The 19257-nt window shown below is 53.8% G+C and overlaps 2 protein-coding genes across 7 annotated transcripts in view; both read left to right on the top strand.

Annotated features, from left to right (window-relative positions):
- The window catches only part of NUP98 (nucleoporin 98 and 96 precursor), a 42494-nt gene extending 33787 nt beyond the window's left edge, over positions 1–8707 (top strand). For all 6 annotated transcript variants that reach the window (XM_055701707.1, XM_055701706.1, XM_055701705.1 and 3 more), the window contains 9 exons: positions 262–531; positions 1138–1295; positions 1504–1647; positions 3365–3507; positions 4060–4281; positions 5100–5341; positions 5829–5983; positions 6444–6555; positions 7136–8707. In XM_055701707.1, coding sequence (XP_055557682.1) covers positions 262–531; positions 1138–1295; positions 1504–1647; positions 3365–3507; positions 4060–4281; positions 5100–5341; positions 5829–5983; positions 6444–6555; positions 7136–7353 — 1664 coding nt within the window. In that variant the 3' untranslated portion in view covers positions 7354–8707. The remainder of the gene's footprint in view (positions 1–261; positions 532–1137; positions 1296–1503; positions 1648–3364; positions 3508–4059; positions 4282–5099; positions 5342–5828; positions 5984–6443; positions 6556–7135) is intronic.
- A 2272-nt stretch (positions 8708–10979) lies between these two features.
- On the top strand, positions 10980–14052 carry CHRNA10 (cholinergic receptor nicotinic alpha 10 subunit). The gene is made up of 5 exons (XM_055701622.1): positions 10980–11037; positions 11359–11504; positions 11997–12151; positions 12575–13107; positions 13262–14052. Exons 1-5 carry the CDS (start codon positions 10980–10982, stop codon positions 13744–13746), a joined length of 1377 nt encoding a protein of 458 aa, XP_055557597.1. The 3' UTR covers positions 13747–14052.
- The last annotated feature ends 5205 nt before the right edge of the window (positions 14053–19257 follow it).

Here is a 19257-nt window from a genome sequence, read left to right as displayed (position 1 = left end):
CAATTCAGATTAATTTCGGATTGCAACAGAGCAGTGAAATGTGAATAAAACAGAAAAATGGACTGTACCTCAGCATTCTTCCTAGAAGCATAAACATGGTTCATGGCATTTGAGGAGCTAGCTGACTTACTGCATCAACTTGTAACAGTAGGATATGCTTTAAGATACCCTGCAAGGTTATGCTTATAGTCTTTCCTGAGACCTCTAAATACTCTTCTGTATGTTTTCACTCCTGATGACCAAGTAACTCTGTTCTGACAGCTATTGTGAAGCACTGGTGCTTGGCATGGACTTTATGTGAAGCAATCTGGGGGAACCTGAAAGAGTTAGAGGCCAACTTGGAGGAACCCAGTGAGTACATCCTGGCACTGGAGCGCAGAAAAGCCTTCTCTCGCTGGCTGTCGGAGACTGCTGCAGGACGAATTGAGGAGGAAGTCTCTTTGTCCCGACACGGTAATCACATAGAGGCTGTGTTCAGCTGCCTTACTGGGAAGAGAATTGGTGAAGCTTGCAGGCTGGCACAGCAGTCAGGTAAGATGTTTAAGTCTTTCAGCTTTTTGCAGGGAAGAGGAAGGGAATAAAGAGGATTTAAACTTTGGGGAGCGGCCACTTAGAGAACAGAGTTTTCCCTTGTCAGGCAGTGACTAAGTGGGGGGGGTTGACGGGTCTACTTGCTGCTTGAGTACATGGTCACATTTACACTGGCTTACTTGTCAGCTCTCCTACAGTTACGAAGTGATGCTGTACTGCATTTGGAACTCTTTTTTTGCATTGTATCTCCTTTTGAATTTTTCTTAATGTTCTTTTTAATTGAGTTTCTGTTAATTGGTTACACTTGTTTAAAAAATGTATATTTTTCAGAGCCTGATGGCTAGTTTCATCTTGGTCTTTTATGTTGGCTTACATCTTTTCTGTTTGCTTCCTCTGGGGACTCTGTGCTTCCCATTCTTTTGTCTTCTCCCCATGGGCCCCGTTCTAGCAGGTGTTTATGTAGTGGGTTATTTAATAAGAAATTGTGTACAAGGAACCAATTGTGAGGCACTTTGATCAGCCTACAGCTGCACAACTCTGAAACGGATAGCTGTGGCACTGGTAGGTGGGAGGATTTGTCTGATGTGCTCTTGTCCCCTGTTCCAGGTGACCACAGGCTTGCTCTGCTCCTTTCCCAACTGGCAGGCAGCCAGCCCATCCGGGACCTCCTCACCATGCAGCTGGTGGACTGGCACAGGCTGCAGGCAGACTGCTTCATCCAGGAAGAGAGATTGCGCATCTTTGCCCTGCTTGCAGGGAAGCCTGTAAGTTGTTACTCGGCTGTCTTGTCATTGACTTGACTTCCCCTTCTTGACAGCTGTAGCACTCAACCACAGCACAAGGTGCACAGCAGGAAAGTGGTACAACGTGGTGATGCATGTTTTTTTCACCGATGTAGCCTCTTACTGTGGTATGTCTGGAATGTACTGACCATTGTGTGCTAAGTTTGACTGAACTTATTTGTTTCTTTAGGTGTGGCAGTTATCAGAGACAATAAGTATCAATGTGTGTTCACTGCTAGACTGGAAGCGTTGCATGGCTGTCCACCTCTGGTACCTCCTTCCTCCAACAGCTTCTATTTCCAAGGCACTTGCAATGTATGAGTCAGCCTTTCAGGTAGGTCAGTTGTGCCTGGGTGAAAGGAGATCTTACTCGGTACAATTGACTGATGCTCCACTGAGACTTCTGTGAGCAATCAAGAATCACTGTGGAGGTACTGCGTACGGAATTGCATATGGGTTCATTATTTCAGTTGTTACGGCGTCAGATTCCTTCACTAGCTTTAACAATGAGTTTTTGCAGCAGTTCACTTAGATAGGAATGTTCTTTCCCCCACTGGAATGGGAATAAAGCACTGGGTTGATAATTCTAGTCCAGGAGTCCTCAAACTACGGCCCCCCAGGGTCCTCAATCTGGCCCCTGGTATTTACAGACCCCCCCCCCCCCCCCCCCCCCCCCCCCCGCTGGAGGTTGGGGGGGGGGGGGGGAGGAACCAAGCAGCTGCAAATGACTTCCTGCCACTTCATCCGCGTGCCGGCCCCCTGTTTAAAAAGTTTGAGGACCCCTGTTCTATTCACTTCAGAACCTTAGGATCTGCTCTTTAGGATGTTGTGGCAACTTATTTGAAGCATATCTCCCACTGACTGAGTGCTTCCAGGTGTTTGATGGCTAGGCAATTGGGAAGATGGGTAGTGGCCAGCAGCAGGAAGGCCATTTGAGCTAGGTAGCCAGTCGGTTTTCCCAGTGTGATGACTGATACTCAGCTACCTCACTTCTAAAAGGGTCTTTGCTGAGCTATACAGTTTGTTACGCTTGCTATTTCTACAGCAAACTGCCTTACAGACAGTATGTGGGTACATGCATTATGCAAAGCCTTGTTTGTTGCTGTAGAGCTGTCAGCCTCTGTATACAGACAGGCAAAGGGCTCTGTTGAAAAAAGTGTTTAATCATTTAACTAAAGGTACTTCAGCCCTGGATCCGTATGCCTAAGGATAGCCCAAGCACAGCATCAAGTCTAGTAACTTCTAATCTATGCAAGTTTAATGCTGCAAGACTATTTCGTGTTACCTTTGTACGTAGTGTGTCAGTATAAAGTGTTCATCACTTCAAAATACCAAGCTTTAGTTTTATCGTGACTTAAAGTTAAGGTAATGCTATTAGGTTAGAATGTGGGGGTGGTCTCGCTGCAGCCTGATGATGTAGAGAAGTAGATACATCTCGTTTTCAGAACTTTGTCTAAGAGGGCTAATAACTGGAAGCCAGCAGAATGTGGAATGCTCTCCCAAATGCATATCTAGCGTTCCTACTAGCAGTGAAAATGTTGAGGATTTTGGTGATTCATCCTGGCTAGATGGTACAAAAGAACAGTTTTCTGGCGGCTCAGTACCCTGTACTTGGTGATTCAGGGCGTTCAGTGCTGCTTACTTAACTGTCCAGACTCTGCTTAGCTATAGAGGGAGGGAAAGCTTGCAGGGATGCGCTCTTCCGTTTGATTGAGACGTATGTGGTTTTCCAGCTATAAAATTGTTCAGGAATACAGGTTGTGTGAGAGAGCTAACTATACCTCCACACAGTGGCTTTTGAGAGCTCAGGGTGAGATCAAATTGAGCCTGCTGAAACATTTTGGGTTTAGGGTGTTGGGTGGTTTTTTTTCCTTCTTAGCATCATGCTAGTATATAGTTGCTTAAGTTTTAACCACAGGTGTGGTAGGCTGTGCCCTCTGCTTCAAAGCAGAGAGCATGCTCATGAGTGTGCTGAGCTGTTTGGAATGCAGAATGCAGCTTTGTTCAGAGTACTGTCTTTTAAACTGACTGTTAAATTTTTTTTTGTTTAGAAAACGCCAGAGTGTGAGAAATACGCATGCTGTCCTCTGCCTCCTTACCTAGAAGATTCTGGTTGTGTAATTGAAGAAGACGATAATGCGGGAAGACCTCTGAGAGATGTCTGTTTCCATTTGTTAAAGCTCTACAGTGACAGGTAAATGGGTAAATAGTTCAAAAACTATTTAGAAAAATCTTGATCAGACTTCTTGAATTCCCAAACCAGGGGTATGAAAGCAGCTTCAGTGTTTAGTGAACCACTTAGAGCAGTCAAAAGTCTGCCTTGCGTGTACACCCTTACAGAATGGGGCAACAACACTGCAACTGCTGGTGATGGTATAGATGATGAAACTTCAATTGTGGCGCACACTTGTGTTATTTTCTTACGATTTCTATGCCTGGAGAATGCAGTGAGCATGCTGCACTGTAGTTACCTTTTTTGAAGGCATCAAGAAATCTGTAGGAGAGCCACATACAAAATAAAAGATTGTGACAGTCTGGATGCAGACTCAAAAGAAGAGCAAAAAGATTTCAAGAGTTGCTCCTGTCTTTTAAAAACAAAACAAAAACCCCAAACCCCCACACTGGTGTAAGTCACATACACAATAATTGGAGGTGGGTGAAGGGAAAGAACTAGGTAGCAGTGAGTGTCTGATTTTGTTATGTGGACACAATTAGCTATTTATATTGCAAATATTTTTCCCTACAGGCACTATGATCTTGACCAGCTGCTTGATCCCAGGAGTATAACATCTGACCCTCTGGACTATCGTCTCAGTTGGCACCTGTGGGAAGTGCTCAGAGCTCTGAATTACACCCATCTATCCAAGCAGAGTCAAGGAGTGCTGAATGCTAGCTATGCTGCCCAGCTTGAGAGTGAAGGTCTTTGGAAATGGGCTGTTTTTATACTGCTGCATGAGCCTGATAGACAGTGAGTAGAAGAATATTTTTTTTCTGCCTTGAAAATAATGTTGCCTGTGTTAAAGCCCTGCTCTGTACACTGTAATTATCATGGCTTCTCACATTGAACTGGAACTGTGCAGCTGGAGATCTTTATGCCACTTGTAAAAATTGTGTGCTGGGATTACAAAGTGGCATGAATAATTCTGCTTAGTTAAATGTCATTAGATGTTAAATAGCATTGTATTGTAATGACTGAAAGTCCTGAACCATGCTACTGAAGCAGATATCATAGTAATTTTGATAACCTAGAGCTGTGTATATTGCCTGTGGCTCAGCAAGCTTACTACATTCAAGAACTTGCCTTGAAAACATCATTAATGCTAGAATACTGTAACTGTACCCGCTGGAGCTGAACAGAAGCAAGTGTGTTTGAAAGGAAAGCTTGGGAATTAAAAAATTGTCTTAAATTTGTAAATAACTCATCTTTTGTGAAACAGCTGTCATTAATGCACTGCATTAGAATTTTTTTTTCCAGCCAATAACTTCAAATAGAGCCTGTATATTACTTTTAGGGGCCTGGGTGATACTTAAATGTTGTAAGCTTAGAACATTTAAGATATTACAAGGTACTAGCAATGACATTGTTCTTAGCGGTTAACACGCACTGAAGAAATTTTAGAGCTTGCCTTAAACTAAGTCTTGCAAGACCTGACAAGGCTGGCTTTTGCAGTCACCAATAAATACTATGCAGCCTGCTGTTTAGCCTTTGGCTACTTGTATTGGACTGCGTGGTGCAGAACGCAGGATTGCTTGCTTGAGTAATGCCTTGTCCTCTCTTCCCCCCAGCATACGGGAGAAGGCAGTGCGTGAACTCCTAAATCGGCATTGTGTTCTCTCAGAGACACCGGAGTCTTGGGCCGAGGAGACTTTTCTGACACAGAGGCTCTGTGTCCCCCCGGAGTGGATTCATGAGGCAAAGGCAGTTCGAGCAAGGATGGAGGGCGACAAGCATAAAGAAGCCCTCTTCTTGTTCAAGGCTGGGCACTGGAACCAGTGTCACAAGCTGGTTGTCAGGCACTTGGCCTCTGGTGAGTCTGCTCTCCTAATATTTTTGCATTCTGGCTTTTGAACAGCACACAAACGCAGTAGGAACAGAAGTCATTGGGCATTCAGTAATTCAGAGGGGTAGGGCTGTGTTTCTAGCAACAGGGTTTGCAGAGAGTGGCTGTTTCAAAATGTGGTACCTGGCATGATGATTCTTCACTGCAAGCACGTGATAAGGGCAGTGCTTCACCCTCTGCACATCCACCTTGCTGTGCCAGGGGTGCCTTGGAACAAAGGCAGTGGTAGCGTTCCTGGAGCCCTGATTCTGTGGGTGTCCCTGCTCTAGGAAATGGAATGGCTGTAGTCTTGCCTTTTGTAGGTCATAAATACAAGTATTGCCAGAAACGCTTGTCAAAGAGTTACAAAACTGACTGAGAGTGCAGTCTGTCAGTTGCTTTTTCTCTAACAATCAATGTGCCTGACTTGTAAGAAACTTTTTTGTTCTGTTACTGACACGCTTGTTCTCTTTAGATGCTATTATTAATGAAAACTACAAGTACTTAAAAGGATTCTTGGAAGGTCTCGCCCCTCCAGAGCGTAGTGTACTCATCCAGGACTGGGAGGTGGCAGGGCTGGTCTACCTAGATTACATCCGTGTTATTGAGACGCTTGATAGGATTCAACAGGTAACAAACTAAAAAAAAATTGTATTTTTTTTCCCTACAGTTTGGAAGCACATACAGAGTCTTGCTTTTAGAATAACCTTTTATTCACTGATCAGTGCTAATGTTAATGTTTCCCTTTTGCAGACACTAACAAACAGAATACGGTACACCCCTGAAGATAGAGAGATTTGGTAGATACTGTCAAAATAAGATGTGGGCTCTTTCCTGTAGATATGCTTTATGTAGTATGGCGGTGAGATAAGTGGAAGAGAAGGAATAAAACCAGCAGTTAGCTGGCTAGTGGGGAGTCTGCATGTCTGTCCCCCCTAATTCAGTTCCAGACTTCTCATTTCAGGTGTTAACTTCAAACAGGTTTTAGTGTAGATTGCCTTCTGTTGGATGAGTTTTGGCTTAGAGTGCTCTTAAGTGGTCTGTGAGCAGTTCTGCTGGAAGGCTTTGGCTGACTCTCACTTGCTTTTAGCTGGATTGTTCCACCTACGAACTGGAGCGGTTACATACCAAAGTGACATCGCTGTGCAACAGGATAGAGCAGATACAGTGCCACAGTGCGAAGGACCGCCTGGCTCAGTCAGGTACAGTGACATCAATATCTAGCAGCCTGCTGGGAAAGCTGGTTTTACATCCTAGACCAGCTAGTTCTGGTTGTCACCTGGGCTGCCAGAATATCTGTCCCTTTGTGTGTGTGGAGAAGGAAGGCTGTGGTCAGTGAGGTGAGTCCTGAGTTGCTCCAGGAGTTACTATACATGTGGCTGTTGATCATAATTTCAGGCAGGCTTTGTTGCCTAGTTGATGTGGCATCCAATGTCTGGCCTTTTCAGTAAAGCATATTGTCCGTACTTAATTTTACAGCTCCACATACAGCCATGAGCATACTTGCAGAAGGCAGTCCAATCTAAGGAATAAGGTCAAATTTTGGTTACAGTGGTGGAGAAAGTCTGTGTGGAGAGAGGAGATTCACTGCTGGAGCTGAGAAAAGGCCAGGTCACACTGGCACGGCTCCACCAGCCCAGCCAGATGTCTTTGCTTCAAAACTTGATGTTGAATTGCTGTTCAAGCGCACACCTCTGCAGGCTGAGCTCTTAGCTCACATGCTAGCTCCTACTCTGCAGTATGGTGCGGACCTTGCAGAAATGTTCCTCTTGCTCTTTCCAGATATGGCCAAGCGCATCGCTAACCTGTTGCGGGTGGTCCTCAGCCTGCAGCATGCCCCAGAGCCCGTCACTGACTCCATGCCTGACCCACAGCGTGTCCCTCTTCGCCTGCTCGCTCCCCACATTGGACGGCTGCCTATGCCGGAGGACTATGCCTTGGAGGAGCTCCGCAGCCTCACCCAGTCTTACCTGAGGGAGCTGACAGTAGTGACTCATTGAGGAAGAATCCTTTCCATCCTTTGACAGTTTTTATTGTTTGTTAACTGTTTATCCTTGTTCTGAGGGCGAACCACCTCTCTAGCCACGCAGATTTTTCCAGAGGTGTAAAACAGCTTTAGTTTGTGGGCTAACACAGGGATTTTTGTAACCTGGGGGAGCATTGAGACTGGTTTGACCTTGCTGGCTGGTGCCCTCAACCACACAACGTTTTCCTAGAGTCAATAAAACACCTTTTGCCAAACCTGTCTGCAGGTGAGATTGTCCCTGTGGAGTGGGGCACAGTGTGGGCTTTGTCTCCTGGCTGATCCTTTTCACTCCTTTTGTTGCAGTACAGAGGATGGTGAAGCAAATTCTGGGACAGTTTTCCATGGGGCAGATTTCCACTTCGGTGGGACTGCGCTTGGTAAACCAATGAACCTTTGGCATCTGAACTCATGGCGGATAAGCTTTAACTAGGGCTTTGTGTTAAAAGTTTGCTCTGTGATTGGGGGTGGGAGAAGGGACTGAAGTTTGGAAGTTCCTTCCTGCATTCTCTTGCTCGGTTGGAAACCTGCCAACGTGTTGTTTAATTTCTCCATCCTCCACCTCCAAAAGTAAAGCAGGCTGCTCTCCTGACTCAAGAGGAAAGGAGGTGGCACCTCTGTGTGTGCCTTATGGTGAGCTCTGCACCATGCAGGCCTCAGAGGGTGGACATCTCCTGGGTCCCGTGCGCAGTAAAACACAGGAGCTTGTCCTCATAGTTGCTGCATTCCGTGCTGCTGATGGGAGGGGGCAAATTCTGCACAGAAAGCACAAACTGCCAGAAAGGTCACCTGCCCGAGGAGCAGAGCAGCCTGGCTGCCCTGGCACTTCAGCCTGCCTCTGCGCTGTCGGATGGCAGCTGGTGTAGGTATTAGGGGTGTGTGCACTCAGACAGGCAGCCCCTCGACCAGCATGTGCCACCTGGCACACGCGCTCATCTGTTTGCCGTGTTACACAGAGCAACACGTGTTACGGAGCCCCCGTCTAGTCTAAGAACATCCTGCAAGCACATAGCTGACCGTGGCATTGTGCTCTGGTATGTACAGTCTTGACTTTCTGTGTTTGGAAACCGACTATTTTTGGAAGAAGAAAAAAAGAAAAGCTGTCTATTAGTCTGCTCTGATTTCAGGGTTACTGCAGTGGCACCTCCTGCCATGGCCCGCCAGCCGTGGCTCACAGTGGCTTCCAGCCCACCTGGTGCTGCTTTGTATTGGCTCACTGAAGGTCTTTATGCATGAGGATTATGTAAAGGTTTTTATTAAAAAAAATATAAATAAATGATCTAGATTATTTTCCTGTCTTTTTGAGAACAATAAATAAAATCTTTATAGTATTCCCATGGTTTCCTTTGCTTTTTAAGCAAGACTTCAGTTTCATAGGCATGTGACCCTTGGCTTGTCATACCTGGGTGGCTTGGGCTGGCTCAGGTGGTGGCACAGCTTGTGTGACGGGTGCAGGGATGGTGTTGGGAAAGCTGAATTCCCCTGGAACTGAATCTGTTGGATGTGAGGAGCAGCAGGGAAGGTGTTTACAGGTGTATTGGCACCGATGGATACGGGAAAAGGTGGCTCCGTGTGGAAGGAGAACAGGGATGCAGCACAAGGGACGTTGAGAAGGTACTGGATGTTGTCTTCATCTTTATCTTTGGGTAAGACTGGCCTCCAGCAGCCACAGATGTCTGGGAGCAGTGGGAAGGGTCAGAGTAAGGAAGACTTGGCTTGGTGCAGAGGGGTGTGGCTGGGGAGCACTTAGAGGGGGCATCCTGCATACCTGGGACCAGGCAGGGTGGCCCCATGAGGGCTGAAGGAGCTGCAAGATCGCTTTGATAGTGTTAGAAGGTTGTGGTGATGGAGAAGGTTCATTCAGAGCTGTGGAAGAAAAAGTCACCCCTGTCTCGAGGAGGGTAGGCCAAGTGTGAAAGAATGGAGCTACGGGGTGGTGAGCCTCACCTGGTGCGGTGACAGAGCATGTCCTGGGAACTGTGGAGATGGGAAGTAGAGGGGATCCTGAAGGAGACGGGTGGGGGAACAGCCTTTCTTGGAAGGGGATTTTCTGGAAAGAGGTGAGGGATGGACCAGATTACATCATCATGGCAAAGGGAGGGAAGTGCTTTTCCCATGCAACACAAGGTTTGTTCAGGCTAAAAACTGGCGTGTGCTGGTAAAAGCGTGAAATAAACCCTGAATAAATATCCTTGATTGGGCACAATCCAGACCTCTGCTTCCCAGGGCTGGGTGTTGCTGGGTGCCTGGCAGTCTCTTCTCTTCCGAATGGGGGGCTGGGCGGGACCCACTCCCCAGTGCCAGCTCTCTGGCATGAAAAGCTGTAAAAGCAGTGGTGATTTATATCTTCTTGCCCATGCAAGGTGACTGTCCTGCTGTGCCAGCATCACCACATGTAAACTTGACACTGGGCTGTGCTGTGCGGAGAGCCAGGTCACTCTGGCTTTGCGTCGTTCCATTAGCATAATTGCATCTCTGCAAACCCAGCTGCTGCCCTGGGCGGAGGAACAGAGTGCCCAGGACTTTGGCCTGGGGATGAATAATTCACCACCTGGAAACAAAACCTCCAGCCTTAAAACTGATCGGTGCACTGCTTGGCATCTGCTGCCAGGGATCAGCATGGGAAAGGTGCCAGGGAGGTGCTGGGGGAACAGGAGGCAGTGGCCTCCCCCCATGGCTGGAGCCAGGGAGCTGCTCCGGCACCCCTGGGCAGGGACCTCTCTGCCACTTGCTACTTTGTCTCCTGGGTCATGTCCCTTAACCTCCTGGAATTTTGTTCTCACCAGATGGGAATAATCATCCCCTTCCCTTTCCTTGCTCTTTTACTGGGGAGTGGGATGTCCCTTGCTGTGCATGGTAGTTCCTCCACCCAGGGGCCTGCAGCATCTGCCCTTGGCTCTTCCCAGTGCCCTGGCCTCAGTGGGCTTCAGTGCCCCAGTGTGTCCCGGTCAGCCCCAGGCTTTCCTTCTCCAGCTTGCTCTGGGCCAGGACTGTGGGCAGTGGTGCCCTCTCCCTGCAGCCCCCCGGGCCAGAGGTCCCTCAGGCTGCTGGTTTCTAGTGCACGAAGCTGCCAACCAAGAGTGAAGCTGCTGCCAGCTCTGGGCAGACAGAAGCTCCGGACAAGATGGCAAAGAGTGACCTTGTCCATGCCTGCTCCAGCTCACTGCTGCACGGTCCTTGTCACCACGGTCCTGTCCCTGAGCTGCCTGGCGCAGGCAGAGAAGGGGCTGCCCACTGGTGCGGCCAGGAGGGTCTTGTGGCAGTGACGGTTCAGGGTGCCGGTGGGCAAAGCCTTCCCTGGGCTGGGGCAGCTGACAGGCAGCATGTCACTGCCCGGCACCCAGACCCGTGCCAAAGGGGCTCAGCTGCACCCAAACCCCCGCCCAGACCCCCTGCCACGTCCCAGCTGGGCACCCTCAGGGTCGCTTTCCATTACCCTCTGCCACAGAGCTTGCTGCACTGAGACTGTCGGTCCCAAGGGAGGCTGTGCCCCCCCCCGTCCCAGTCCTGACGTCACCCCAGCACTTACAGGCAGCGCGCCCCCCCCCCCCCCCGCCCCGGCCCGTGTCCCCCGGGACCTGCGCAGGGCGGGAGTGCGGCGGGATGGAGCCTGGAGCTCCGCTGCTAGCCCTCTGCCTTGCTGGCTGCCTCCTGGCCCAGGGTAAGCAGCAGAGGGGATGGCAGGGGGTGCTGGCACCCCCACACCCCACCCCCAGCCCTGGGCGTGGGAAGAGGGTCTGCCAGCCCCTGCAAGCAGCAGCAGCGCTGCACATCGGGCATCTCTGGGAGGGGGACAGTGTCGGTAGGATGGAGGGCTCCGGCTGGTGGCGAGGAGGGACAGGGGCCCTGGCATGCTCCCCCCCGCCCCGCTCGGTTGCCAGGGGGTCCCCGTGCCTGGGTCCTGGGCATCCCTCGGGGGGGTCCTGCTGCACCCCTGGGGCTTGCGCCACGGCTCCTCCAGCCGCAGTCTGGGTGCCTGCAGGCTGCCGGGGGGCGCAGGGCAGGTTCGCCTACAAGCTGCTCCACGACCTCTTTGCCAACTACTCCAGCGCCCTGCGCCCCGTGGAGGACACAGACCGGGCGCTCAACGTCACCCTCCAGGTCACGCTCTCCCAGATCATCGACATGGTGAGTGGCCAGGTGTGGCACCAGCCCCGGCAGCCCAGCCCAGCCCAGCCCAGCCCAGCCCAACCGAGGCTGTTGGGTTTTTGGCTCCTGGTTACTGCTTGGCCAAGCTCTGCTCTCCCGCAGCGGGTCCTGCTCGACCCAGAGTCGATGTTCATCCCTTGAAACCAGCCCATACCCCCCAAAACCAGCCCAGCTTCACCCAACAGCTCAGATCACCTGAACACAGCTGACCATGCAACACCAGCATAGACAGACAGACAGAAGACAGACACCCCCCGACAACCCCCCCCCCCAGCCACACCCCCACACCCCCATGAGGTCAGACCACTTGAAACCAGCTCACATCCCTCCATACCCCCAAAACCATCACAACCTCCTCAAAGCCAGCTCAATCCCTTGGGACCCTTACAGAGGCGATCGGGTGGGGGTCCAAGATAGGGGGGCCAGGCAACACCGGGGTCTCTCCCCATGCCCACCCTCTTTCCTTGGCAGGACGAGAGGAACCAGGTCCTCACCTCCTACCTGTGGGTCCGCCAGGCCTGGCTGGATGCCCACCTTACCTGGGACAAGGACACCTATGACGGCATCGACAGCATCCGCATCCCCAGCAGCTATGTCTGGCGGCCAGACATCGTCCTTTACAACAAGTGGGTTATGCTCGCCCCCCGCCCCCCCCCTTCCCCCTCCCCCCCCCCCCAAGTGGAGGGGGCTCAGGCTGGGGCTGGGGCAGGCTGCACAGGGTATTGCCTGCCTTGGGGCTGTGTGGCTGCACGTGGGGTGGGAGCAGGGAGGTGGGTGGGTGATGTAGGGATATGGTCATACCAAATGGGTGACTGGGGGGCAGCAGGTGCAGGGGGGTCTGGCAACAGCCAGGTGTGCCTGGCAGCAGCCTGCTGGTTGGGACGTGTCAGCATGGGGGTGGCCAGGGGCACTGAGCCACCTCTTTGCGGGGCAGGGTGGTACGGAGAGGGGACGTGGTATTGGGTGGAGGTGTTTGGCCCTGGCCCTGCAGACCCTCACCCCATATGGGGCTCGGGGCTATCCTGGCCCCATGGACGTCCCTCCCCCAGTGCTGATGACCGCTTTGGTGGCTCAATGGAGACCAATGTGGTGCTGCGCTCTGATGGGCACATCATGTGGGACTCACCCGCCATCACCAAGAGCTCCTGCAAGGTGGATGTCTCCTACTTCCCCTTTGATGGGCAGCGGTGCCGCCTCACCTTTGGCTCCTGGACCTACAATGGGAACCAGATCGACCTCCGCAACCGTCTAGACACCGGGGACCTGACAGACTTTGTGGAGAATGTGGAGTGGGAGGTGCTGGGCATGCCAGCCACAAGGAACGTGATCACCTATGGCTGCTGCTCCGAGCCCTACCCCGATGTCACCTACACATTGCTCCTCCGCCGCCGTGCCTCCTTCTACATCTTCAACCTGCTCCTGCCCTGCATCATGGTCTCCTTTCTGGCACCCCTTGGCTTCTACCTGCCTGCCGACTCAGGGGAGAAGGTCTCGCTGGGGGTGACAGTGCTGCTGGCCCTCACTGTCTTTCAGCTGCTGGTGGCAGAGAGCATGCCACCCTCGGAGAGTGTCCCACTCATCGGTGAGCCTCAGCAGCACCCAGGACCCTCCCATGGGACCAGGGTGTCTGCGCTGGGGTGAATGCACAGCACCCAAACTGGAGTGCTGTGGCACAGGGATGGGGTTGCAGGTCTCTAACCCTTCCGCCACAGTGTCACCGCCCATTGTCCACACAGGGAAGTACTACATTGCCACCATGACCATGATCACGGCCTCCACTGCGCTGACCATCTTCATCATGAACATCCACCACTGTGGCCCAGGGGCCCGATCTGTGCCCCCTTGGGCCAGGTGGCTTATCCTCCACCACATGGCCCGGCTCTGCTGCGTCTATGAGGTGGGCGAGAGCTGCAAGAGCTCCCGGCGGGTCCTGGGTGGGCGGGCAGGCAGTGGGGAAGCTGGGGGTCTGGGAAAGAGCCCTGGGGAGGGGGAGGCAGGTGCCGAGGCAGGGGGCTGCCCCAGGGACTGCTGCCTGTGCCACCATGATGGCCTGCTGAGGAACGTCAGCTACATCGCTGGCTGCTTCCGACGCCACCGAGCCACCCAGCACCTGACCGGCGAGTGGAAGAAGGTGGCCAAGGTGATGGACCGCTTCTTCATGTGGGTCTTCTTCTTCATGGTCTTCCTCATGAGTGTGCTAGTCTTGTGCAAAGCTGCCTGACGGTCTCACACACCAACTGCCCCCATACACCCCCTGCCCACAATGCCCCCCAAGGACAGAGGTGACCATGGGTGCCCCATGAGGGTGGCTTATCCCAAGCACCCATTGGACCCCCATGGAGCTTCACAGTGGGAGCTCCACCAGCGCTGGAGGAGAGAAACCCAACAGCGGGACCCTAACCCTGGCCAGGGCCACCCTGAGCTGCAGGCTTGAGGGGCCTCAGTCCCGTGGACAGCTGTTCCAGGGCATGCACCCATGTGCCCTCATTGCACCCTGCACCCCAGAAATCCCACAAACTGGAAATAAACCATGAAGCATGAATCCTCTCTTTCCTGCCTGGGTTCTAGGGGGGTCCTAGGACCTCACTGCCCTGGGGAGGGGTGCAACACCGGCACTGGCACCAGCTGGCATGGGCTGGGGGTGTGCATGCCATGTGCAACAAAGAGGTGTGAGACTGCCGTGACACCACTCAAATGAGGGTGCGGGGAAGTCGCTGCCCATCTCCTCTCGGTGCTGGCTGAGGCAAGAATGTCACCTCAGAAGGATGGAGGGATCTGACCCTCGATGCCTTAAATGATAAACATGTAGTGTTCCCTGTGGGAAGGAGTGTGGGGCCTGGCAGGAGCTCTGCCTGGGGAGGGAGGCATTGACTCAGTGTTGAGGCAGAGACAGAACTAGACTGCTGAGGCTGGAGAAAGTTCTGGGCACCATCTGATCGAACCCCACCCTGAGCTGGTGGCCCAGGACCATGTCCAGATGGTTCTGAGCATCCAAAAGGATGGACACTCCACCAACTCCCTGGGCAACATCTGCCAGGGCTTGGGACCCTCACAGAGAAAAGTCTTTCCAAATGGTCAGAGGGAACCTCCTGTGTTCCAGCAAGTGACCATGGCCTTGGGTCCTGCACTGGGTATAAATGGGAAGAGCCTGGCTCCATCCTCTTAGCACCTGCCTGCGGGTCTTAATGTACATGGGTGAGATCCCCCTGAGCTCTCTCTTCTCCAGGCTGAACAGCCCCAGGTCTCTCCGTGGAGGAGCCCCTCCCTTGACCTGCTGCCCGTGCTCCTCCTCATGCAGCCCTGGACACCCTTGACCACCCTTGGCCATGGTCAACTTGGTGCCCACCAGCACCTTCTCTGCCAAGCTGCTTTCCAGCCGGGCGTCCGCAGCCTGTGCTGGTGCCGGGGCTTGTTCCTCCCCAGGGGCAGGACTCGGCACTTGCTGCACCCAGTGAGGTTCCTGCCAGCCCCTTTCTCCAGCCCAGCCCGGTCCTCCGAAGGCAGCGCAACCGCTGGGGTGCCAGACACGACCACCCCCCATTTTGTGGGTGCCAGCAGTGCCCAGTGCCAGCCCGTCCCTACTGGGGTTGGGCACTGACGGTGTCGCAGCCCCAGCTGTGGGATGGATGGACGAGCCACAGCACCAGGGAGAGAGAAAACATTTCTTTTTTAACATTTCAGATGGGGGGGGGAGCTTCCCAGGCAGTTTCCAGCCCTGCACTCCCCCAGCTGCTCACTGGCAGGGGATCGTGCTCCTCTTCTGGCACCAGTGCTGCCACCACAGGGGCTTGCAGAAGCGGATGCAGTGGGGCCGCTAGTGGCGTCTCCACCAGTCCTCTAGGAAGCCACGCAGTCAGGTGTAGCCCTTCCGCAGGCATCATCCTGCCCAGCACAGCTCTAGGGCCACCTGGCCACGTGCCCTGCGCCTGGTGCTGGGTTCTGGGGTCTGCCATGGTGCTCCTGCCCACGGAGGTGATGTCCTGGCCACTGGTGCTGCTTCTGCCTGGCTCCACGGGGCTCCTCTTGTTCACCTCCATCGGGCTCCTCCTGCCTGCTTGCACAGGGCTGCCTCTGCCTGGTCCTGTCTCCTTATGTTTGTCCTTGTCCCCATCCGCAACCTTGTCCATGTCTGTCCCCACCCCTGGCACCCCCACTCCAAGGCCCTTAGGCCACACTCTGGTCCCCAGCAGCCCCAGAAGGACCTGGACCTCCTTCCTCACTTGGGGGATGAAGAGCACCCAGGCGGGGCTCAAATGACCGGCGGCCCTGCCAGCCCTTGCACCCCCTCGCTGCTGGGCCACCTTTGCTTGCAGCGCTGCCTGCAACTGATTGCTCATCGTGTGCGTGGCTTGGACAAAGCTGTTGGTCTTGAGGAAGAGCTCCCTCATGGCCACGTTCATGACTGGGGGGCTGCCAGAAGTTGTCTCCACAGCTATGGGGCTCTGCGCCCTGTCCCTGTCCCCTCTGTCCTTGGGGACCCACTCTTCCTCTGGCTGCGCTGGCAGCTCCAGTGGGGGCTCCAGGCCAAGGGACAGCCCCACCTCACCCGCTGGACCCTCAACGTCCCTGGGGGACAGGGGACAGGGAAGATCCTGTGCAAGTCAGTGCTGCTGGCTGCACCGGGCCAGGGCTCGAGGAAGGAGTGGATGGAGCCCAGGGAAGGCATGGAAGCCAGCGTGGCCTGCGGGGACAGGTGCTCCCTGCTCTGTGTCCTGTCCCCACTGCCCCCAGGAACCCACACTTGCTTAGGCCTTGCTGGCAGCTCCAGGGGAGTGTCCAGGCTGACGGCTGCCCTGGCTCTCCTGAGAGCCCCTTGATGGCCTTGCAGGACTCAGGGGGGCCACACAGGTCCCTGCAGCCAGCTCTGCTGTTGCAGCCGGCCAGGGCTCTGGGAAGGAGCAGGGGGAGTTCAGTGAAGAGGAGCTGCTCCGGGACAGGGAGTGCGGCACGGTCTCTGGGGAGCAGTGCTCCACGCTTGACGCTTCCAGGCTTGCCCTGCAGAGGGGGAGAGGGAAGAGACCCCCGCTGCACCCGGCCCCTCCGGCAGGACTCACGGGCAGCACACCCTCCTTGGCGGCAGGCAGCGCTGCCCAGCGTGGGCAGGGGCAGGGCATGGGCTGAGGGTCTGGGGCAGGACCTGTGGGTGTCCCCTGCGCTTACCCCATCTCCACGGTTGGTGTGGGCTTCTCTGCTGCTCCATGTGCCTGGGGAGAAGCTGCCAAGAGAGGAGATGGTGTGAGTGGCCAGCAGCCCAGAGCCCCAGGCCAGGCCTTCTGCAGGGTGTCACCCGTTTCCAGGTCACTTGGAGCTGGAGCAAATGTGAGAAAGAAATGAAACTCTGGCCTGGAGACAAGAGTTTAAAACCCACCTGGGTGAGGCTGTCTATAAAGGAGCCAGGAGACACCTCGGTTCTGCCCCCATCCAGCCTCATAGGGATCGGGGACTGGCAACAAGCAGCTTCCCCCCCAATGCCTGGGGTTACCCTGAAGCCCCTGCACTTTGTCCCCAAGTTTGGCTGAGCCCACCCCCGCCGGACTGAGGGCCAGATGGGGCTGGGCATGCTCCTGCAGCTGCCTGGACCTGCTTCTGCCTCAGGTCCCTGCTGAGAGCCCTGTGAGCAGTGTTGGCACAGGGCTAGGGGCTCTGTGGGACCCCTGCCCCACTTTATCGAAGGAAGAAACACCCTTTTGTTATATCACTGTATACGAGCTGTTGCAGTTTTACCTCAGCTAGTAATAAGTACCATGCAGTCGACTGCTCCCTCCCCAGTGCCCCGAGAAGAATGGGGAGGAAAATTGGCAAGGAATGTAAAACCTCAGGGCTGAGATAAGAACAATTTATTAATTAAAATAAAATAAAATAGGAGGAAGAAAAGTCAACAATAGTAATAATAAAAACAACAACTCAAAAAGCTACTTGGTACTAAAACTTTGCTGTGTTGAAGTTCACATCTTACTAAAGCAGAGGGTTTTTTTAAACAGATGGATTATTCATAATCAAACACTCTATGATCATATTACAACACCTCCAGTACAAAACATGGTGAGGATTGAAATTGTTTCAGATGGTATCTCTCCCAGAATACTAACCACAGGGGAAACTGAATTGTTTGCACCAACAGATTGTGTGGTGGGACTGCGACCGTGATATCAGTCTAGATGTGAGGATTCCTATAATAACCACAGAGAATGCGGTATGGTTCTGCACCCCAACTTCTCCTCTTCTTTTACATCCTCTGTTGGTATCGGATTCTTGAGTTCTAGTATTTCAGGTATCTTAAACAAATACCCGTGCGTTATCTACAGGAGGCAGCATCAAAACGGTGTTATTGGTGTTGTGAACCAAAGAGCAACCTGAAGTTCAATCTGACAAAGTGCAAGCCATAGCTCTTCAATCAGTGCGGCTGATCACCCCACATCAGGTTATGAAACCTGGAGCGATGCAGTCTGAATCTTGGGCTTCATCAAAAGCCACACAGCCAGCAGGCCCAGGGAGGTGATTGTCCCCCTCTACTCCACTCTGCTGAGATCCCACCTGGAGCGCTGCGCCCAGCTCTAGAGCCCCCCACATCAGAAGGACACGGACCTGTTGGAGCGGGCCCGTCGGAGGCCACGGAGCTGGTCAGAGGGCTGGAGCCCCTCTGCTGTGGGGACAGGCTGGGAGAGCTGGGGCTGTGCAGCCTGGGGAGGAGAAGGCTGCGGGGAGACCTTAGAGCAGCTCCCAGTGCCTGGAGGGGCCGACAGGAAAGCTGGGGAGGGGCTTTGGGCAAGGGCAGGGAGTGGTGGGACAGGGGGGAATGGCTTGAAGCTGAGAGAGGGGAGATTTAGGTTGGACATGAGGAAGAAACCCTTCCCCGTGAGGGCGGCGAGGCGCTGGCCCAGGCTGCCCAGAGCAGCTGTGGGTGCCCCATCCCTGGCAGGGCTCAAGGCCAGGCTGGACGGGGCTGGGAGCAGCCTGGGCTGGGGGGAGGGGGCCCTGCCCCTGGCGGGGGGTGGGACCGGGTGGTCTGTGAGGTCCCTTCCAGCCCAAGCCATCCCCTGATTGTGTGGTTCTGTGGTATTAGCTGAAGGAGCTGGAGCAATGGCATGCGTATCACTGGAAGGAGACTGCAGTCCTGTTTTCCTCCCTTATCACAGGATGGCTCGTTGGGCTTTCTACTCTTGTACTACAAGGTGCCCTGGATACATTTCTGTGAGCTCAACATGCAAATAATTGGCTCTGGTTGGCCGCTACTGTAACTAAATAATCTGCTTTTTGTATTGAGGAGTATTAACAGCTGCAGATCTTCTGATGAGTCTTTGTGAGGCCCATGCGACTGTACTGTGAGCCCTGGCAACACCCTGAGAGAGAGAGGGAGGGAGGGAGATCACCAGTCCTGCACCCAGCGTCAGACCTGCCAATGGGGGTATTCAGTGCAGAGAGCACTTCAGAGGCTTGTACCTGCTCCTACTTACTGGCCCCAGTCCCTGGGCTTCCGGAACCGCCTCTCTCCCCAGCTCCAGGAGTGCTGGAGACACCCGTCAGTCAAGGGAAGGGACACCAGGCCCCACCTCCCCATGACTGCCTGTTGCTGCCTCTGGAACCTTCTCTCGCAGCGTGGCCCTGGCTCACAGCACAGTCAGTTGGGCCACGTCCCTTACAGTGGCCAGCAGCTCAAAGCCCCACATCAGGGCTGCTGTGGGGTGTCACCCGTTTGTGGGGTGCCCAGTGCCGGGGTTGCTCGCTGCTCTGC

This window comes from Falco cherrug, chromosome 2, assembly GCF_023634085.1.
Source record: "Falco cherrug isolate bFalChe1 chromosome 2, bFalChe1.pri, whole genome shotgun sequence".
In the NCBI taxonomy this organism is placed as follows: Eukaryota; Metazoa; Chordata; class Aves; order Falconiformes; family Falconidae; genus Falco; species Falco cherrug.
Note: the sequence above shows the minus strand (reverse complement) of the source record. Positions and strands in the feature narration are given on the sequence as shown.

Coding starts and splice junctions, on each gene's coding strand:
- CHRNA10 (XM_055701622.1), top strand. CDS start 10,980: ATGGAGCCTGGAGCTCCGCTGCTAGCCCTCTGCCTTGCTGGCTGCCTC. Junction 12,152..12,574: donor GACATCGTCCTTTACAACAA/GTGGGTTATGCT, acceptor TCCCTCCCCCAG/TGCTGATGACCGCTTTGGTG. Junction 13,108..13,261: donor GGAGAGTGTCCCACTCATCG/GTGAGCCTCAGC, acceptor TTGTCCACACAG/GGAAGTACTACATTGCCACC.